General features: G+C 33.8%; 1 protein-coding gene across 5 annotated transcripts; it reads right to left on the reverse strand.

The window, feature by feature from the left end:
- Positions 1-2,462: 2,462 nt before the first annotated feature.
- On the reverse strand, positions 2,463-8,269 carry LOC129320907 (TSL-kinase interacting protein 1-like). Of its 5 annotated transcripts, XM_054966582.1 has the most exons (15): positions 8,128-8,269; positions 7,911-7,999; positions 7,255-7,451; positions 7,054-7,139; positions 6,923-6,970; positions 6,683-6,792; positions 6,452-6,536; positions 6,085-6,364; positions 5,763-5,900; positions 5,511-5,662; positions 5,183-5,421; positions 4,262-4,619; positions 3,549-3,968; positions 3,344-3,472; positions 2,463-3,004 (listed from the first exon to the last, which is right to left on the reverse strand). In XM_054966582.1, exons 3-15 carry the CDS (start codon positions 7,379-7,381, stop codon positions 2,846-2,848), a joined length of 2,331 nt encoding a protein of 776 aa, XP_054822557.1. In that variant the 5' UTR covers positions 7,382-7,451; positions 7,911-7,999; positions 8,128-8,269; the 3' UTR covers positions 2,463-2,845. The 5 variants fall into 5 exon arrangements, with proteins under 5 accessions (XP_054822557.1, XP_054822560.1, XP_054822556.1 ...); XM_054966585.1 differs by lacking the exon at positions 8,128-8,269 and having other exon boundaries at positions 5,511-5,659; positions 7,911-8,095; XM_054966581.1 differs by lacking the exon at positions 8,128-8,269 and having other exon boundaries at positions 7,911-8,093.
- Positions 8,270-17,413: the final 9,144 nt, after the last annotated feature.

The following is a 17,413-nucleotide window of genomic DNA, read 5'->3' on the forward strand; positions in this document are numbered from 1 at the left end:
AGTCAGTGTGGGCCAGTCGAGGACCGCGGAAGACTAATGAGTAATAACCGAGATAGTGGGCCCCACGCGAGAGCCTTTTTTGATAGCAATTCCTCGACGCCGTGAAAGGACCCCACGATGAGCTTACCGGACTAATGCACTAATCAAACGGAATTTCTTCAAGTCTGTTAATTCCGTTAACCCCCCCCCCCCCCGGGGGGGTGGCCCGGGCTCTAAGCCGTGCATTATTAACTAACCTACTCCTTTGATACTAATTTTAGGAGAGAAGGGCAAAAAATTTTAATTTTATTTATAAAATATTTATTAATTTTTAATACTTTTCTTTATATTTTTTCTTATTAAATATTTTAAATAAAAATATTAAAAATGAGATTTAAGAATATTTATTAAGAATAAAAATGAAAAGTTATTAAATTTTAAAATAAAATTAATGAGATTTAAATTTTTTCTTGATTTTAATGAAATATGTTTGAAGCAATTTATGAATAGAATCAGAAAGAATATGTTGACTTCATTGCACTCTTTGATCTCTTTCGCCTGATGAATGAATAATTGATTTATTTGATTAAAAGAATTGATATTTTTCTAGAACTCATTTGTTTTAGTTTATTTTTAAAAAAAATTACTTATTTTTTGAAAAAAAAATTACCTTGTAACTTTTTAAAGTAATTGTTTAAAATTTTTAAAAAATTTGAATTCCAACAAAAATATACTTTTGATTATTTTAAAAAGTTACTTTGAGTAAGTTTTAAAAATAATTTAATATAATGGATGAGAGAGAATATTTTAAAAAGACGAATACATAAAAATATTATAAAGTTTTAAAATAATATAATAATAATTATTTTTATAAAATAAAAATTAAGGAAGATATCATAAAATTTAAAAATAATTAACCAATAACTAATGATCACTTTTTATTCTAACTAAACATAAAATAATATTTATTTTTTATAAAATTTCTACAAAATAATTTTTTTAAAATCTTTAAATTACCTGAAAATTACTTATTTTTTTTAATTTTAAACAAATCGGGCTCTACTCTCCATCTCTCCTGTTCTCTTTTAGTGTCACAATGATTATATTGTTTATTTGTAAATTATATTATAATTTGGATAAAAATCTAGATGATCAAAACAAACTATAGCACCAAATCTATTTTTCTTTTTCTTAAATTTTAAAAGAAAACAAGGGAAGAACGTGATTCGTCATAATCCCGCTATAATCTCATCCCATTAAAAAAAAAAAAAAAAACGAACCGCCCAATAAAAAAAAGGCCATGATGTGATGCGAGGACTGAGGAAGGAAAAGGAAGACGCAGAGGCCGCCATGAGAAGCTTGGAAGCGAAAGGGAAAGAAACAGAGACACTGGAGGAGCTTTACAACAATTTGGTACGAGACTGGAACGCCTATAAGCAATCTAACCCAGGAACATCACGCACTTGTTGTGCGGACTCATGCATAACCGTCAAAGCCGTTCAACTGCTTCACAACTCTCCAAGACATCTCATGTCTCAGCTTCAGGGCATCACCACAGAGATTGCCGGAGACGGAAGGAAGATGAAGGGACGGCGGCTTTTTGAGGCTATGGAGGGAGAAACTGAAAAGGAACTGGACATGAGTCATGCGAGGAGATCGTTGTCGTTTTGTTATTCAGAGGACGAGGACAGTGGATTCAAGGGGCAACGTCATTCATCGTCGTCCTCGTCGTCTTCACCTTTTGGGTCAGGCGAAGAAGAGGCGAAGGTGAAGGGAGGGAAGGAATCAGTTTGTGTGGAAACAGATGGAGACAGGAGGAGTAGGATGAATGGAGGAAGGTACATTGTAATGTTAGGTGGTTTTGGCATTGCTTTGCTTATATTTGCAGTCTGTGTGATATCTGCCACAAGTTATGGTGGATTCGAAGGGATTCTAGTCCCAACCTGACCTCTCCTTCTTAAGTGCTCTGTAACTGCTGCTACATGTCTCAATTTTATGATTTGATTTTTTACCACACTTCTTCACGCATTTTCTTTTCTTTCTTTTCGGTGTAAGATGAAATTTAAACAAGTCTAATGCAATCAGCGGCTTGTTAATATCGTGCTTAGCGTCTCATCGACGGAGAGTAATTTCTGAAAAAAAATCCCCCCACCCCCGGGAAGGTGGGGGGGGGGGGTTGTTACGATTATGACATGACTTTTCTAGATGACGTTCTTTTCATCTTAATCTCTGACGAAGATCTAACAAGAAGCCTAGTGGAACATCTTGAATCGGGTTCAACTGGGGAGACTCAGGCGCAGGATGACTAAGATTTAGAAATAGACGAGGCCTTTCTCTCAGCTGCATGCCTTTTCACCTCTTATTTCATGATTCATTGAAGCAAACATTTGAAATAGGTCGAGTTGTCGCGAGTCTCATTGCATTAGTTACACACTTACGTGCATGCATGCGCCCCCACATGGGTTAATGGTGAATTCCAAGACTTACTATAAAGTATTCATATGATAATTACCAGTAAATCAAGTTACTGCGCATCAGCTTGAGACTACTTTTTCACGTACAATGTACATACGCTGAGAGAGAGAGAGAGTATCGTATAATTCCTACGGGGCCATTTCTTTGTACAAAAGGGAAGGGACCCTGATTACAGTAGTATGTACAGCAAAAAGCTAAGCAGTCGCTTGAACATCACCCCTCAAGTCGGTCAAAGGTTAAAAGGTTAATTAATTATAGCTAACTTCTGCCAGCGAAGCTCACGCCACAAATGGGGTAGTACTTGATGACATCCGAGCAGATCGAGCCGCAACCACCATTTCCAACTTTAAAATCTGAAAGACGGCAGTTTCTCTAAAACTTCAATCGTTCATCAGGATTCCTTTTTGTCAATCCCAAAGAAGGAGCAATTCTGGAATGCATCTAGGCTGCTGGCTATCAAGCGATTCAAACCACTATCGCTTAAAATTAAATCTTGGCTATGGTACTTCGTTGATGGTACATCTAAATCCAGTGGTCCCAACGAATCAGGCTGCAACATGATAAAATGACATCTCCGAACAAGTCAAATAGCTACTCAAAAAGTTCAAAAATCAAATACAAGTTCATTTTCTGTTTAAATCAGTATAATAGTTAAAATCTTTAAAGCTGCCTCGATTCCATTGATTTGATTAATGATTCACACTGTGATAATAAGAAACTTGTAATGCTTGGCTGTGATGAACCTATTCCTTGAAATTGCCCAGCAGCAGATGAGCCTCACAAGGTGCATACAGGCCACGGGCTTGAAACACAGTGAAAACAGTTGTATGAAAGAGCCACCTACCCCTCACCTAAAAAACAAAAAAGGAGGAGGAAAGAAGCAACATACCCAGTACACATCCACTAGCCCACTGAAATCTTTTGCTGAATGATCCTGGAAATCTGCCTTAGATTCAAAACCATCTATAGGGACAGTATGAGCAAAATTATCCACAAGCCTCTCTCTTTTAGGTGACTGCTGCAATGAGAAGGGAAGTTAATATCAATTCCCAATAAACTTGTAGCAGTAGACTACCAAAACTATAAAGTATTACCTCAACCAAATGCTCAGAGCAAATGGAGTTTCTTCCTGGAACCTGTTTGTGGGATTCGGGAGAAGTAATGGGAGATACACAGGAACCAACTTCACGAGAAACAGGATCTTTTTTAAACAAAAATGCATCACACGTTTCTTCAGCATCCCAGATGGAAGATGTATGGGATGCCAAAGTTGGTTGATGCCCCATCTTTTCTCGATGTCGAGATATGTGAGCGGCAATAGCAGCATCAAAAGAATCACTGCTAAAAGGAATTTGGAGAAGACCATTACAATTCTCAGCACCAGTTGGATTAATGAACCTATCTTCCAGATCCTCAGATGCTCCTGAAAGTAGGTCTCCTACGCTTATGTTGGTAAGGCTATCAGCCCATTCACCAGCTGAAAAACCCGTTCCATTGCTTAATCTCAACTCGTCCTGAGCACACAGTAGAAGGTAAAGATCAACAGAAAGACAACATAGATTTGGATGCTAGCAATGATGGATAATCTGCCACTTGACAAACAACAATAGGGCCAGTAAGACAGCTGACAACTGCCGGTCACAAAAAAGAGAAAAGCTATGTAATAACACTCAGAAGAGAGTAAAAATTCAGTACTCTGAAGCAGGAACAAATGTTATTCCATCAAAGCAAACGAATTATCTCATGACTCAAAAAAAGACGAAAATCTACAGCATATCTTTGAATTAAGAAAGAGAAGGGGGGTTACCATTTCATCTACTTGTTTTGTCATGATTTCATCCCCAGCATCAGTTCCTTGTGATGAAACAGCGAGTGTAGCATTGCCAGACTCCTTAATGCTTGGATTTAGGGAAACATTGTCATCTCTTGCATTAGGCAAATCAGTTGAAGTAGTGGCAGGAGCAAGATTCTTGGCTGTGGATGTTCCTCGATCATCACAAGAATCCTGGTGATAATTATTTGTTGATGTTGTAGGGAGAGAAGGATCCACAATGTGACCCTTCACATTGACCGTGTTAATGTTGGATTGTCCAGGCATGCAGTTAAATGCAATAGGCCCTTGATTATTTGAAGGTCCAAGTTCGGCATGGGAAAACCATCCATACCTTCATTAAAAAAAAAAAAAGTGGACATAATAACAATCTAATCAGTATCTGGTAAGGAAAAGGTTTGCAACGATTGGTTCACCAATACATAGTAAATAGGCTTCTCTCAGTAAAAACAAGTAGGCTGTACTACATAAAATATGTGACTGTAATCCATCCAACCTTCACATTTGATTATCTCAAAACTTCTGCATGAAAATTTTATCTGTGTTTCTAACTCTTCTCCAGAGATTCCAAAATGAGTGAGATAACTTAACATTGAAGGTCCGTGTGATATTTCTTAATTTTATCTCGTGTCTTTCTTTCCTGGCCATTCCCTAATGACTTAGAACTGCATCGACAACCACATTTTTACCCATTAGCCAAAAAACACAACAGTAAACACGATCATAATGAGGCAAATCTATTCGATGAAAACATACGCAACAAATTTTCACAAGTATTTTTTTCATTTAACAGACTATTAAGGTTAAATCATACTCATTAAATTTCTTAAATGCTACTGGTTAGTTGCTTCAAATTTAACAAAGAAGCCAAGAAGAAGGAAAACAGTCAAGGGGTACCTCAAACGGAATATAGGTGGGCTTCCAATCATTCCATATACATCTCCTGCACTAACAGTAGATTCTTGTGTCCATCTCTGATAACTAGCCAAATTCTCTTTCTGAATATTATAAGGAAAAAGCATTAATTGTCCAATTGCCATGCTCGAATTACCCCATTTACGGTTCAGATGATCTATTATTGATGATATCTTTTTTCGAGTACTAAGAGTAAGCTCCAGGTATGGATTGTGACTATCCTGTAAAGAAATTAGGGGGCAAGATAAATATACAACATTCAAGAAGCCATCTGAAATTCTATAGTTGGATGCTTGCAGTTTGTTCTCACCCTTTCCAAGGCTCTTCGAGTACAATCATCAATCGGGAACAACTGGAGCTTAAGTTTCACGATATTCTGTATGTTGTTATCAACAACGTCATTTTGAGGAGGTTTGGGCAATAGGGGCAGAACACTGTCAACAGGTTCAAAACACTTTTCTACTGCAATAAAATGGAAGAATCAGTGTGAAGTCATAAATCTCTGAAGTTTTAAGTCCTTTAGGGTGCAACTAACAGGTAAAAGTACCAACAAGATGACTACCTGAAGTCCCCTGGTCATGTTCAACGTCCTTGACAGTGGCAACCCGCTCCAAATGTTCTGCAGCATCTGCAACTAAAGAAACACCAGCCATTGCAGCCTTTTCCCATTTTTTATATGCAGCTGCTGTGATCATGCCTGCTAACAATCCGTCACTCAAGTCTCAAGGGTCATAAAAAATCCCTTACTATGAAAAATATAAGAAGCATTTATGTAGGATGTTTTCTATTGGATATCAACAATACTAATATGAATGACGAAACTAGTATAAAGTAGATAAATCGTGAAGGTTAGAAGATACAAGGGGAACAGAAAAAAGAATCACCTGGTTTCTTTCGTTGCCTTGAAGGTTTCATGGTAGTTGACTCTCCCTTAGTGTTGTTTCGGTTAATACCCATGTTTACATTGCGCTTCAATGATGCTTTTGAAGTTCCAAGGCTTTGAATGTTTTGACTATCAACAAGAACCAGTTTAACAGTTCGAGCATCATTTCCCAAGGTTCTATTTTGATTAGAGACAGTATTGGTGGCAGCAGGAGGGTAATTTTCCCCCTGCAAAGGTCTCCTGCGCACATTCTTCTTCCGGTCTTTCATGAGTTGGTGCTCCTTCATGGCAATATATGTAGGTCAGCTCAACCACATACTGAAACACAAAATATAATACCTTCAGATGGTCAAAGATATTTTACTAACCAAGGCCTCTACAAATATTTTGAATTTCCGAGGCTTCAGGTGAAGCTTTGAGGCTTTGCAGCTATATTTTTCTAATAATGACCACCTGCAACAAAAATGAGAGAAAGCAGAAAGCATCTATCATTCTGCTGAAAACTTCAATTTTTGAGTGATAGGATAGGATGCTCTTTATCTTGCAGACAAACAAGTATCCATATGGAAAACAGTCGGTCATAGTGTAATTAAGTTTACCAGCGAAGCATTGCAGCGTTTGTATCTTTAGAGTTTTTAGCATCCAAACACAATTCTGGTCCAAGAAGCTTGTTCATCCGTCTTACAAGCCTATAGTAATAATGCCTGACCTGAAATCGAGCAACCAACACAAAGGATTGGAAAAAGAAATCAGTTTAAGAAATTATTGAAAATTTCAAACAAAATTTGCTTGGGAAAAATCAAATGGGAAAAGGAAGAACTATGCCTAGCAATAGATACCTGGTCCTTGTTTTTGCTTTGCACACGGCAAGTGATCTTCTCAAAATTCTGCATTTAAAGATAATGTAATTAGCAAAAACTTTTATAATCACATAAAGGACATATCAATTTACACACACACACACACTTACCTTGCCCACTTGTCGTAACGCAGTGAAGAAGCTTTCTTCCTCTTGACGAGTCCAAGCAGCCCACTGCCTTGTCGGCTTTTTAGGGGCTGTAAATGTTTGTTAAGAATGGAACCATTCACTCCTCAAGTCTCAACAATCACAAGCATCAAAATGTCTATATTAAGAAAATAATAATAATAAGGTGCAAATATGAAAGCTGACCAGGCAGCTGCGGCAAGACAATATTCATGATGGATGACGAAACTCCAGGACCACCATTTTGAATTGAGACAGTCTCTGGATGAAGGTGAGAATTAGAATCGAGAGAGATCTGCGCTGTAGACTGCATATTTTAGCATATGCTCATATTTTATAATGCTCCAGCCAATGCTAAAAAGCGCAAGCCCAGATTCAGCTGCCTGGGAACATGGAGAAGGTAAGATGTCAGGATATCAGAACACAGGAAGAAAAATGGGCACAGCGGCAGAAAAAATCCCAACTTTTTTTCTTGGGAGGGGGGCAGTTGTTAAGCCGAGTCGTCTCCCAAACTGGAAGGGTCACAAATTAATTCGCAGCCATAAAAAAAATAAAAAATGAAACCTGAGTACAAGAATCACTGACAATCAATTCATGCTCCTATCCATCACAGATAATACTTGCAAACATATAGAAACATTCAATTAAAGGATTCTATATTTTAGAATTTCACAGAAACCCTAAAAACATCGTGGTCATCGCAGGCAACATACATTGACAGTAACAAATAAGAGACTAGGGTTTCGATCTCGAGGTATAAACAGAACTACTGGAACAATCACGCGTACAATTACATGACGAACAATTGAAAAAGAGGAAAAAGAATTCCGAAACTGCAATACCTGAGATCGAGCAAATTCTTTGAGACAAGGTCGCAAACTTCAGGTGTTAGGCGATCGGTCAAGATCGGAGGGAATCTTCCGACAGACGTCTACAGTTGAAGAGCAAGGAAATGGATTTACTTTTTTTCCCCCAGAAAAATAAAGGAAAATAACATGTAATTGATTATTATCCAATTTCTTCAATTCAAAAGTGAAAAAATAAAGGATTTTTTGGCACCTGGAATTGGAAAAAGGTAATAAATGAATAAATATAGCACCACGTCCTTTATTTTTCACTCAAGCTACAACTTCAGCGGGTAATAATAATAACTTGAAGAATAGGGCAAGATATTTGATTTTCTTTAAGCTTCGGCACATGAACGATGAATGAATATAATGAATATGAATAGTGAATACAAAAATAATAAATAAAGGGTGAAAACCATTAGGCTTACTTTTCCAGTTTTCCTACGTGCCTGTAACAAGATGCAAAATTGCAAATGTGCCAATAAAGAAATCAACACACTTTTTCTTTTTTATTAATTTAATAATAGTAAATAATGTCATTGCATTCTCCTTTGGACATAAATAAGAAAAGATTGTATCTACTGTTATCTTGTGGATTGCTTGGACTCGGAGGGCAAGCAAGGAATGAACCAAGGGCGAGAGGAAGGAGGACCCGTTTGATTCAGTTATAATTTTTTTTATGAACCCACTTATAACTCAATTCCTTAATTATAACTCACTGCAACTTAATCTTTCAATTATTACTCATTGCAATTAAATCTCTCAATTTTTAATTCACCTATAATTCGATCCTTATTTTTAAATTTTTTTAAATTTCTTATCAAATAATAGAGATAAAAAAACACTCATATATTATTCTAAAATATCCTCTTCTTACTCATTGATATAAGATATAAGCTAACATAAAAAAAATTAATAAAAATTTAAAGACTAGTTTATAAGTGATTCAAAAGTTGAAAGACTGAGTCACAGTAAGTTATAGTTGAGAGATTAAGTTATAAGTAAATTAAAAGTTAGAGAATTAAAAGATAAATTTTTCATTATTAATAGTAAATAATGTCATTGCATTCTCCTTTTGACATAAATAAGAAAATATTGCATTTGCTGTTGTCTCGTGGATTGCTTGGACTCGGAGGGCAAGCAAGGAATGAACCAAGGGCGAGAGGAAGGAGGACCCGTTTGGTTCAATTATATTCCGTTCTAATAACCCCATGCCATGTAATGTAATATTAATTATCATGTATTTGTTTGGTATGTTAGTAGTTATGGGTTAGTTTTTAAGAAGAATTATAGTTAACCACCTCCTAAAAAAATTAATTATAAATGAAAACCAATATAAAATAAATTATTGTTAAAATTAAAATATGATTTTTTTAATGAGATTTGTTGTTAATCTTTATTTATAATTAATTCATATGAGAAGAGGTTAAATATAATTTTTTCTGGTTTTTATATTTAATTGGATGCGTCAAAAATGAAAAGACCAAAATAATCCCAACCAAGAAGAATCCTCCATCCCTCCTCTCTTCTCAACTTAAAAGATAATTGAAATTTTCCATTGCTTCTCCACGATCATGCCTCCACTATACCTTTTCCTATTGATCATGACCTGCTGGAAAGTTTCAATTGCTTCTTACCTTTTTCCACGTGAAGTCATTCATTTCTTAAATTTCTTTTGTTCAAAGCCTTCCGTTACAATTTTTATTTTAAATCAACCAGAACCTCAAACAAAGTCCACAAACAAACATGCTACAATAACTAGATCAGTGGAAAATAACAGAAACACAAAAATAAGCTTGAATGACAAGAAGGAACTGGAATAGACTCGCAAACGGAGAGCCAAATCAGGGGAGAAGGAAACCCACATTTGTCGCGCACATGGACGTTGTTAACGCTAGCATGGGAATGGGTGAAGGTTGGTGGTGGCATTCGACCTAGTTATTGAAAGTAAAGGTTACCATACCTGAAGAAGTTAGGCAGGCTGACACAGACGTGGTTGGCAATGGCTGGGAGGAGGCCGCCATCATTAGCATTATATGAAGATGGGAGGGGGAAGATGGAGAGAGAAGAGCTTGACGATGATAGAGAGATGAAGAAAAAGACACAAGTGGTGAAGAAGAAAAAGAGGGGTGGATCGGCGGTCGCAACGATGGAGAGAGTTACAAGGAAGAAGGAACAGATGACTGCAGAGATAACAAGGGAGGCGGACAATAGTATTAGTGGCAACGATGAGATAAGAGGGGCTGTGATTCAAAGATGGAAGAGGTGTGGGGAGAGGTAGCAAAAGTGGAAGAAAGCAATTTTAGAATAAGAAGATAGTAATGAGATGCAATGAAAATTCAGTGGGCAAGGGCTATGACTGTGGATGAGTATTATCATATTTATGGTAATAATGTGTAATTATCTTTACCATAAGCCTACCTAAAAAGCTAACCAGCCAACTTTTTCAGCCATAATGCAATGTTGATTGTACCAAACATGCTGCAGTAAGTTTTTTTTTTTTTTGTGGGCCTCGAAAGAATAACTGAAAATAAAGGGTAAATTGACAAGAGAAGAAACATGGAAAATAAAAGTGCCTATGGAGCTAGCCAGTCAGCCTCGTGTAGCATACAGATGGACATATTTGCATTTGAATTAAATCTCAGATTTCAAATATATATAATTTTTTTAATAGTTTAATAAATTTTAAATGAAGAAAAGAAATCAGTTGAAATTTGAAATCAAAATGAAAAATTGAGAACGATGAATTCATCTCCATTTTTCAATCGATGAGAAACAATAATTAAAAATTAAAAAAAAAAAGATATAAAAGTCATCAATGCATCAATAACGAGGAAGGCAAAGAAAACAAAAGATTTAAATTGAATAGAATTTTAAATAATTAAGATACAAAGATAATTTGAATTACAAAAAATTGCAATAAGAGATGAATTTGGACGTAAACCATAAGTGAATTCATAAATTTTTGTGTATCCAGATGAGTAACTTCCTTCAAATCCAAACCTAAATTCTCATTGATCCAAACATGTCACTAAATTATATGTTGGTAGGATGTAATGGATGCTGAGGAACATGTAATTTGCTAGATGAAATTTTATTGAAGGATGTTGCAAAAACCTATGAGATATGAAAATTGTTTATTGGGATCGTGGATTGATTTCTCCGTGATAGTTGAAGTTTCCTGGGTTTTCATAATTTTTCATCAGAGATGGTGTTTGGATTAAAATTATACCATGCCTCATCTAGAATAATAAGATTCATGACATTTTGATTGAGAACCAGCTCCTTCAACACGCCTCTGGCATCATTTCCATTTCAGGCAAACATGTGGATAAGATTAATATGGTGATATGATGTTAGAATAAATGATCTAAAATAGAAATTATCTCATCAATTTAAAATGTAGAATATTTTTTATCAATTTGAAATGTTTAAGAAAAGTTTTTCAAAGCAACTTGTAACATTAATACGATATAAAAAAACATCATTACATTTCAATATCAACTAAAATTAAAATCAATATGTCATAATTGCATTTAATCTTTTCTATACTTCAAGCTACTCGTATTTCTATTCCATTATTATCGTTCCCATTCGGCCATTCCCATTCTCCTTCTCATTCCTTCACGAAAGAATCCTGTGAGACAAACAAAGCCTTAAGGAATATAGTCATCAAGGATGCAACTAGCATGGAGACGTGGGAGGGTTGACGCTGACAACGAGTTGTTGGGCCGCTGAATCGTCCATTGAATTTGGAGTCTTCGTCAACATATATCAGTCTGTCCTCGTGTCCGTTTTTTTTTTTTTTAAATACAGTCAACTACCACCCCTTTTGCTAAAAAAAATAAAATAAAAAACTTATCTCTCCTGAGTCCTGACCCAACTTCAATTATAAAACGCCTTTTCTTTCCCCCCCGGCCTCCAGGCCCATCAAATGCACCATCAACTTTCTTTCACACTGATTTCATCTTTTTCAAAAAATTATTTAAAAAAATATAATTTTTGATTCATACATTTTGTTCGAATTTTATAATTAATTTTTTTTATTTTTTTATATTTTAAATTCATACACTTTTATTTTTTATTGTTTTAAATTCTTCAATCAACAAAATGTAGGGATCTTGAAGAAATCTAAAATAATAAACAACAAAATTGTAAGAATTTAAAATGCAAAAAAAAAAAATACAGGGACCAATAACAAAACTTGAACAAAGTCTAGGAGCCAAAGGTTATGTTTTTCCAAATTATTTACTCTCGTGCATAATTTCTTAATTTTATTCCTCCTTTTTCCTTGCACTCAGAGAGTTAAAGATAAAATCTGCTGGTATGCATGGTAACCAGATACCCTCCTGGTTCCTGTTTATAAATCGCCTTCTGTATGCCTTTTCTCCCTATTTGCGAGTTATGCTGAGAAACTATGAAAAAATTGATATTTTTTCAGTAGTGCTCTTGATATGGACATTCTTGAGTGATTATAGTAGGGGAGGGACTAAATTACAAGACACGAGTAAATTGAGTTATAATTTATTACACTTAACTAAGGGCATATGTGAAAAGACGGTAATTTTAAAATCTCAACTAGCTTTGACTAACTTTCCTAACCCATACGAATTAGTTAAGGAAGTATAAATACGAGCAGAATGAGTAGTTTAACTATCAAAAGTGATCGAGAGTATTTCATTCATGACTTGATAGATGAAATCACGGATCAGCCCAGAATCGCAGTAATAAATCATTTATATGCCGGACCCATCAGGCCATCACCACATCAAAGATCTTATGAATTATAAACATTAGATCTATAAACTTCGTCAGGTATATTTCATTTATCTCAATACCATTCAATATATAATTAAATTACTCGCAGTGCCTTGGTCACATGAGCACGCAACGATAACATAGATCATCAGTCACCATTCCAAAAAAAAGCCGAGAACCGCTCAATTGCGATGAAAAGGGAAAACTAGAGGCTTCCATCGCCAAGTCACTCTCCCTGGAAACATAACAAAACAAACACGAATGATGTGTGCAATGCGAAGTCGAAAGAGATTGATTTGATGGCTCAGCCCAACGAAAATAGTTTCCACAACAAGATTCATCAAGAAAATGACATGGCCCATCCAGGCCTCATCGGTGAGGCCCAGTGCTCCTTCACTCATCTCTTTCTGTGGCCATCTTTCTCTGCACTGAGCTGGTTGGTAGCTTTCCTTGTGTTCCCCTGTACTAAAATGGCGGCACAGCACAGTGGGGCTTACTGTTGAAGGAAGAAGAAGAGACAGTCAATATTGCTTATTGGAATGGAATATCTCGTGTTCTCAGGGATGATGATATATCAGAGACAGACACGCATGAGAATGCCAGCACTTTGGGATGATTCTCAGAGTTTATTCCCCTTGGATCACACTCTGCTATACCATTTGTTTCCCTCCATACATGATTTTTCATGTCGATGATGGTTAGGGACACCCTCACCATTCACCAACCAATGACACGTTAATATTCCAACTGACGCCGATAATCCTGCCCTGCCTAACTGATAAAAATATTAAATTCCAGTCAAAAATTAACTGGAAAGTATGCTTTCGAACGATCACTTTCATTTTCCATAAACAGTCTCTTCTAGGAATCTACACATAACTACAAACTGTATTGCTGCTAGTCACTAGCTGTTTGATAAATCGTGCGTACACGTCACCCTTTGAAGCTAGCGTCTGTTACTGCAGATTTGGAGTATCACTTTCATAGCCCAAAGCCAGTGGAACTGTCGCTAGATGAAGCAAGGGAGTGAATAATTTGATTCCTGCTATGAGTTGGGTCCACGAAATTTGTACCTAGTTTGATTAATGATCCTTTTAACTTTGATGATAAGTTATGTATATTACTGAGTCAGATCACAGGGAAGAATGATTAAAGCTTTAGAATATTAGAGATACAGGGTGCATATATGCATGGAATGTAATGGAGGGATAAACAGTGGACAATAAAATTGTTTGGACGTCAAGCCAGAAGGTGGCATCGCACTCTGATTCGCTAAAATACATGCTCTGATGAGGTTTGATACATATGATCATTTTTGGATATGAATGAGAGGCCACTAATTCTCTTCTTATCCTATCCCTTACCCTTAACCACTAGTATTATATTCTTCTCCTTCCGTCATCAATTAAGTCAAGGTTTTTGTCCTTATTTTGAAACTTTTGCATCCCTTTTTTATCTTGTAATAAATGATAATTTTATATAGTTTCATCCATTTAATTTAAACTTTTAAATATTTAGTTGAGGTTAATCAAGTTTAATTAGATATTATTTAATTTTATTATCCAATCTTTAACTTTTAAATTTTAACTATCTAAATTTTAAAATATAAACAATATCTTTAATATTTTTACACATTTGTTATTTTATTTTATTTTATTTATACAGATTATTTAGATTCAATTTAAAAGATATTGATAGAAATTATTTTAAATAAAAAATATGGGCATACTTAAATATTAGATCAAGAATCAAATTGTGAAAATTTTATTAAAATTTATTTTAAATTTTTTAGTGTAGTTTTAATTATAATTATTTAGGATTGTTTTGTTAATTTTATTAAATTATTAGATTTATTTAACAAAGTGGGCAGCACGTGACATACGGCTTTTTATTTAAAAGAGTTGGCGGCGGGAGCTACGTGAAGGAAGGAACAGAGCACGCGCCGGAGGCATCACCTTCAGAATTGGGAGAAGGGTGGAAACGGAGTTGGCGAAGGAATGGGAGAGGAGAGGCTATCGCTATTCTTCATCTTCTTTTTCTATCCTCCAATTTGTTTATTTTTTTGGTGATGGCTGCTCTCTTTTATTTGATTTTTAATTTTATAAAAAGTTAATTTTTATAATGTGATTAATTATAAATTATAATAAAAGATTTTATTTTAACTTTATTTAAATTTTTTCTTCTTCTCCCCACATCTAAATTTTATATTTTAATTATTATTGTTGATTAAAATAATTTTATTACGTAATTTTTGAGTTATAAATTTTATTTAAGGTTTTACTTGTTATAATCAATTGATGTAATAATATAATAATAACTTAACTTATTTGAATGATTATTTATGCTCTGTTTTTACTGTAATTAGTATAGAAATAGTTGTTAGGATGTGGGTTAAAAAAAATTTTAATTAATCTATGAATTAATTTTTTATTTAATTATTAAAAAATAATTTAAAAAATATACAATAAAATCAAAATAATGAAATTAAATAAAATTAATTTATTTTGTGGATGATAAGGATTAAGTTTAGTTGATTGAGTTGTGACCGTTGTTCTTAATAATTTTTTTAGTTGAATTTACTTTATTTATTTTAATTTAATTAACTTTTTAAATTAATTTTATCATAAAATTTTTTTCATTATTTAACTTTTTATAATTATGACTGATTTATTAATTTCTGGAGAGATAATTTAAGTTGCATTTTATTATAAATTTTAATTTTTATTAATTTTAATAGCGTCATCTTGTAATTTGGTGATCCCACCTGTCCTCATTATTATTCAATGCTCATGGCCCTAGAGTGCATGACTATTCGTGTCAGTGAATTTTAGGCGAAGTTTATCATCGCGAATCTCAGTACGGTTAAAGAATAGCTTGCAATTACGGCAACTTTTTGCTCGCATCAATCATTCATATGTATGAAATTTCATGTTCTTCTCGTTCACGTGATAATGTATATTTATCTTAATTTATAAGTCACTTTAAATTTTTAATATATTTTATTAAAATTAAATATAAAAAATTAAACTTCGTTAATTTTATTTACAAATTTAATAAATTACCTTTATTTTATTAAATATACGTGATTTAAAAATAAAAATACTCTAATGTTTGATAACTTTTTCACTATTTGGTAAGCGTGAAAGAGTAACAATGGATACAATAATTATTAACGTATCATATAAATAAAACCAACATAAATACTTTTTCTCTACTGTAAGACTAGGTGAGTATTGCATTAAAAGTTAATGTGAACTAGACGAGTCAGTGGAGTAATTGATCGTTGCAGGAAACTAATGATTAATTTGACCCGACCCTCATGACGCCGAGAGGTGAGGACATTTAGACCCCTGTTAGGCGCATCGACCAAACATACATGTAAGGTTCGAATGCTTTGCTTTCACCATATGATCCATTTTATTTCAACACTCTCAATCATTGTCGTGATGAAAGCCATTCACACAACAGATTAATGTTGATTGTCATTAATTTTCTCTAAGATGTAGCAGAACAGGTTTAACATGACTTGGTTATCGTGTAATATCCGTGCATTTGAAAAGGCGTCAGCAGATGAAAGCATCGTATAGGTACAATTTATTATTATAAATTGTAAGTATGTATGCGGTGTGTATGCCGGAGCAGAGTCATAAGCGCTGTATGTGATTTAATTTGGCTGTAGTTGGAATTAGATAGTAGCAACATGAGCATCAAAAAGCTAATAATATAACATACTCCCTCTGTTATTATATATAAAATATTTTTAATCAAATCATATAAATTAATAAAAATTAATTATTTAATTAAAAGTATATTAATATTTTAATTTTACTTTTAATTATTGTAAATAAAAAATAAATATCTTTTTTAAAGTAAATTAATGAAAGTATTTATTTTATTTTTTAATTTAATAAGAGTATAATAGTTCATTCATTAAATAATAAGCCAACAATCTCTCATGTTTAGAAATAAAAAAAAAACCTTAAAAGATTTTTTATGTATAAAGAGAAAGAGAGTAGAAGTTATGTATATATAGATTTACATCAGTTTTGAGTGCGATCGGATAGCGATGGGGATTTGGGAAGCAATAGCGGGAGCTGAAGCAGCCAAACACAATGAAACGGAAAACCTTCTCTCTGGATGCCATATTGGAGTTTGGTCCATCCACCATCATCATTTGGACCCCAACGTCTTCAGCTTCCATTCCTTTCTTCTGCTTTGTCCTCTCTCTCTCTCTCTCTCTCTCTCTCACTCATCTTATTTCGTTTCCACGATTGATCCACGAGGAGGTTAAAAAGGAAAAAAAATCTTTTAAGGACTATGAAAGTAATTTAACATTAAGGATCAAAAAATTCTTAAATATCATTACAAGATTAAGGGATTAATTTAAAAATAATTTTAGATAACAAAAGATTATAGCATCCCTACTTTTATTTTTTTTTAATTTGTTAACCAATAATAGTTTATTATTAGATATAAATGAACAATTGTTATTTAACAAATGACTATTTATTAAAATATAATTTACATTTATCCTGTCTAACAATTAAGTTTTTTTTAAATTATTAAACTCGTCAACTAATAAATGCATGGCTTTTTGTTAAATGAAAACAGGTACTTACTAATTAATAAATAAATATTTATTAAAATATAATTTACATTTATTTATTCTCACAACTAAGTTTTTTAAAAATTATTAAATTTATTAACCAATAAATCACTTTTTATTAAATACATAAATA

Source organism: Prosopis cineraria, unplaced genomic scaffold (assembly GCF_029017545.1).
Source record: "Prosopis cineraria cultivar Desert tree isolate PC_DT_omini unplaced genomic scaffold, ASM2901754v1 PC9, whole genome shotgun sequence".
NCBI classification, from domain to species: Eukaryota; Viridiplantae; Streptophyta; class Magnoliopsida; order Fabales; family Fabaceae; genus Prosopis; species Prosopis cineraria.